Source organism: Serpula lacrymans (assembly GCF_000218685.1).
Source record: "Serpula lacrymans var. lacrymans S7.9 unplaced genomic scaffold SERLAscaffold_8, whole genome shotgun sequence".
Taxonomy (NCBI): Eukaryota; Fungi; Basidiomycota; class Agaricomycetes; order Boletales; family Serpulaceae; genus Serpula; species Serpula lacrymans.
In genome coordinates, this window is record NW_006763297.1 from 630,799 (window position 1) to 632,413 (window position 1,615).

Consider the following 1,615-nt stretch of genomic DNA (forward strand, 5'->3'; position numbering starts at 1 on the left):
GGGAAAACCCTTATCTTTGCAATGCAACTACAATCTAATCGTAATCACTGGGTCTGAAACCTGTAATCAATTGCAATCAATATTGTATCCCCTTTAGGAGTATCTGAAAAACAATATTTTTTTGGCTTTGCAAGAGACAAAATAAATTGCAATATTTTATTCCAATTGTAAGTATGGTATTTGTACTGACAGGGACTTGAACCCGCGGCCACCCCACTTGCAAGAGCCATTGCAACCAAGTTTTTTTTTCAATATAACCACTTCGCCAAAGAGCTGACATTACTATAGAAGTGTACATCAATATAACTAATTCTTTTGCTGGACTGCTTGTAATGTACTTACGAAGTGATTGCAACACCACACAAGTATCAGCAAAGGTTGATTTGTAACAAATATGTTAGAGTATGAAATCAAATAGCTACTTGGTACGATGAGTGCGCTTTGTAGTAGTGGTGCCAATTTCAGTACTACCTGTAGCTACTTCTGCAGACTTCCCTTTACCACTTTGACCCTTCTTGGTTTTCATCACCGGTGCATTGGTAATATTATCTCTGGCCTCCTCCTCTAAAATATCAACTCCATCAGTGCCAACGAGCTTGCGAGAGAAAATGTTATCAGTAGATAAAACATTAATCTGCACGGCAGATGGTGCAGCGGTTGCCACTACTACTTCAATATCATCTTCGTCAGAAAAAATATCCATTTTGGCCATTGCTTGTTCAACTTCTTCGTTATAGTGATCTTCTTGCCCTGCTATAACTGCCTGAATAGTCTTGCGTGAAGAAAAAATGTACCGGTCAAAGATTTTGTATATCTCTTTGACTTGTTTCTTGTCAGCTTTCATAATGAGGATTTTCTTGTAGTTGCGGAACAGGTCAAAGTACTTTAAACCTGATTTGGCACCTTTGCCATCATGTGGAAATTCTTCGTCAGGAGAAACTAAGAAAACAGCCTATATAGCAAGATCAGAATGACAGCCGCTCAGAATAGTCTACTTTTAACTCACCACAACTGCTCCCCATGCTAGAGATCCTGGAGTATTCATGGTGACATCCCATGTTTTTGCATTACTTTTACCACCAGCGCGGCCACCCTCAAGTGACTTTGGTCCATGAAATGCGACTTTGAGAATCTGAGCAACAATGGTAAGTCAGTTCTCGTACATGATTTTAGTGACTACATTACCTTGGCAATTGCGGTACTTCCAAAGACATTTTTCATGTCCATTACACCGTCAGGAAACAGAACAGGTGGGAACATATCATACTTTATTTGCTCTCCGACCAGTTTGGCTCCTTGTAATATTTTCAGCTCCGGAACTGAGGTCCTGTCAAACAGGACTTCAAAATAATGCTGTGGGAGACCAAATATTTTGCTGGCTTCGCCACGAATTTTGAAAATGACATCTGAACGGCCACTGCGTAGCCTTTTTTGAAACTTAGATTATAAAAAAACAATTTGTTACTTTTACATATGAAATGAATGGCGTAAAACAGACATACCAGGTTGCCGAGATGCTGGCTATCCTTCATTAAACGATGGAAGTGGATGGGAATGAATTCATGCAGTTCTCTAATTTGCGTCTGCTCTTCCGCAAGTGCTGATGCATAGCGTT

The 1,615-nt window shown here is 39.9% G+C and overlaps 1 protein-coding gene across 1 annotated transcript; it reads right to left on the reverse strand.

The window, feature by feature from the left end:
* Window positions 1–418: 418 nt before the first annotated feature.
* Window positions 419–1,260, reverse strand: SERLADRAFT_438876 (uncharacterized protein; the record flags this gene model as incomplete). The annotated part of the gene is made up of 3 exons (XM_007319256.1): window positions 419–952; window positions 1,007–1,132; window positions 1,186–1,260. The coding sequence occupies 3 exons, from the start codon at window positions 1,258–1,260 to the stop codon at window positions 419–421; spliced, it is 735 nt and encodes a 244-aa protein (XP_007319318.1).
* Between the last annotated feature and the right edge of the window lie 355 nt (window positions 1,261–1,615).